The 2,399-nt window shown below is 33.8% G+C and overlaps 2 protein-coding genes across 2 annotated transcripts; both read right to left on the reverse strand.

Moving 5' to 3' along the window:
• Positions 1-90: 90 nt before the first annotated feature.
• LOAG_14668 (hypothetical protein) lies at positions 91-840 on the reverse strand (the record flags this gene model as incomplete). Its single annotated transcript, XM_003150163.1, has 2 exons — positions 91-465; positions 691-840. The coding sequence occupies 2 exons, from the start codon at positions 838-840 to the stop codon at positions 91-93; spliced, it is 525 nt and encodes a 174-aa protein (XP_003150211.1).
• A 418-nt stretch (positions 841-1,258) lies between these two features.
• On the reverse strand, positions 1,259-2,057 carry LOAG_14670 (fukutin; the record flags this gene model as incomplete). Its single annotated transcript, XM_003150164.1, has 4 exons — positions 1,259-1,396; positions 1,544-1,634; positions 1,732-1,853; positions 2,016-2,057. The coding sequence occupies 4 exons, from the start codon at positions 2,055-2,057 to the stop codon at positions 1,259-1,261; spliced, it is 393 nt and encodes a 130-aa protein (XP_003150212.1).
• Between the last annotated feature and the right edge of the window lie 342 nt (positions 2,058-2,399).

The raw sequence follows: 2,399 nt of genomic DNA on the forward strand, positions 1-2,399 counted from the left end.
ATTTTGCAAATTGTTTCGGATGTGATCATTTTGGACAAATTGAAGTGAAAATTTAACATTTATTCGATTTGTCTTTTTCTAAGTCTTTTCTTAAGCATAATTTTTCCATGTGGGAGAGAACATGCATGACTTCCGTTGAACAGTTTGATATTTTGTTCCATTTTCCGCCATTACTAGTCCAGAAAACATCAAGCACAATAAGTTCAGGATGCAGAACCATGTCTTGTTTGCATTCAATACTGGATCTTCCTTTGTCTTGCTTCTAATCACTTTTGGCGAATGAGGCCTTATTAACTCCTTCCCTTTGATACGTTCTTTTAGTTTCACATTCTGCTTAATCGATATTACTTTTTCCATTTGCCACAGTGTCCTTTCCAGGTTTTCTACAATTGATGGAAGATCTTTGCTCTTTTCTGGTGTTGAAAGTTGTATTAATTCATATAGTACAGTTGCCAATGGGATGTTCTATGATTTCCGAATTTTTGTTCAAATCATTATCACTGAGTAATTTTCAGGAGTAATAGCAACGCTTCCAGTTAAACATCCAATCAGATAAGAGTTTTTATTGCAGGAACGTTTTGATTATCCATACCAACTTAAAAATTTGCATAAAAAGAAGTCATACTAGGAACACTAGAAGTTTATCAGAGAATTTTCGCAATCCAGTTTATGTACTTTAATGCACTAAACATCATTTGATGCAAGAAGCAAAGCAAGAGTAATGTAGCCCGAGCTCTTTTTTTTTATGTCAGAACGCAACAGTGCCGTCTCCTCTCCTAATTCTTCTTTGTCACATTTCTTTAGTTCACTTTCATTTTTCTTTTTTTTTTCAATGATCATAATGTTTAATGGCTTTAACTACTTTTTTTGATGCTTTATTTTAATCGTGCAAGTACTAAATGTTCAAAAATAGAATTAAAGGAAAGTATTAATATTGAAAGACAACAGTACAAAGGCGAATGAACAATAATAAACTGCGACATTTTCGTTTAGAATTCATTTATATCCTGAAAAACATGACGAGAGAGAAACCTTTGCGCAACCTTCATCTTTCTTATCTTACCGGTTGAGATTTGAGCTGTTTTTACCGTTTAATATCTTTCGCACATTGCAAAGTATTTGGGAAAAATGAAAAACTTTGCTGATTTTGTGGTGCAAATGCTGTAATTCAGAAAGAAATGATCGCTCGTTTTGTTGGACTAATGGCTGTTTAATAATAGCGAGAATAAAGTGCATAATTATGGGTGCAATCAGTTAATTATCTGTCGTACTTTATGAAAGATTCCGCCCTCTGTTCCGGAGGAACGGTTCCAACCACTTTCTTGTTTAATGGGGTTTCATTCCACACGTATTTGGAGGAATGAAGCGGTTCCGACCACCTTTTCCCATATTCACTCTGAAAATGAGGAAAAAATTTTTCAATATTTGAGATGTTTTTTCTGCCCGGTTTGGTGGCCATACATTTGATTTTTTCTTTTTCACTAGCTAACGGTGAAATGAGTTTTTTGGAAAAATACTAACAAACTCGAATTGTAAAATTTACCATAATAACATCCAGAGCATTGCATGGTACGTACATCAGGTAGCCGAGGAGATCAGTTGCGCAAATTCGATTTATTAGCGGATAAATAAACCTCAAAACTTATCAAACCTTAATATGCGTAATATTACTTGCGACAAATTATCGAACCATTCGGGTCAGAATTGAAATAAGGGTCATTAAATACTTACCTGTACTTAGTCATATAAGATAGACCCCCAATCCAGGAACTGTTTTGATCATGATATAGGAAGAAAATGTCCATTGGAATACTGTCCTCTATATACACTTTGTATTCCAATAGATCTTCCGGCTAAAAAAATCTAAAACTGGAATGGAGTAAAATGGATCAATATGCATTATATATGAACCCTTTTTATTAATACATGCATTACCAGAAAATCCCTTATCAACCAATTAATTCATCATTTATTTGTCCTTTTCTTACTGATACCAACGCTGTGCTGTAACTCACTCTGTTGAATCGCAGACTAAGTTTGATAAACGAACTATTCATAACATCTTCAGGAAATTTGTTATAGTATTCCTCGATGAAGACCGTAAAGTCGATATCGTGTGTATATGGTATAATACCGCATTCTCGATACCAACCTAAATTTATATGAATAAAAATTTTTTGTGAAAATGATGGAATAATGTTGTAGTGAAAGAGATTGTTCATATAATTTTTCGAAAATGTTTCCTTGCGAGTAGTTTCCTTCAACTACGATAGGCTTTAAAAAGCCGAATCTCCTATGGATAAACTAAAATCCAAGGCAACACTCAAAAAACCTTGTGGACGGAAAAAGTTATTGAAAGGAAGGGCGATATTAAGACTACATGAGGAAAAAATTCTCTG

The sequence above is a fragment of the Loa loa genome (genome assembly GCF_000183805.2).
Source record: "Loa loa unplaced genomic scaffold supercont3.206, whole genome shotgun sequence".
Lineage (NCBI taxonomy): Eukaryota > Metazoa > Nematoda > Chromadorea > Rhabditida > Onchocercidae > Loa > Loa loa.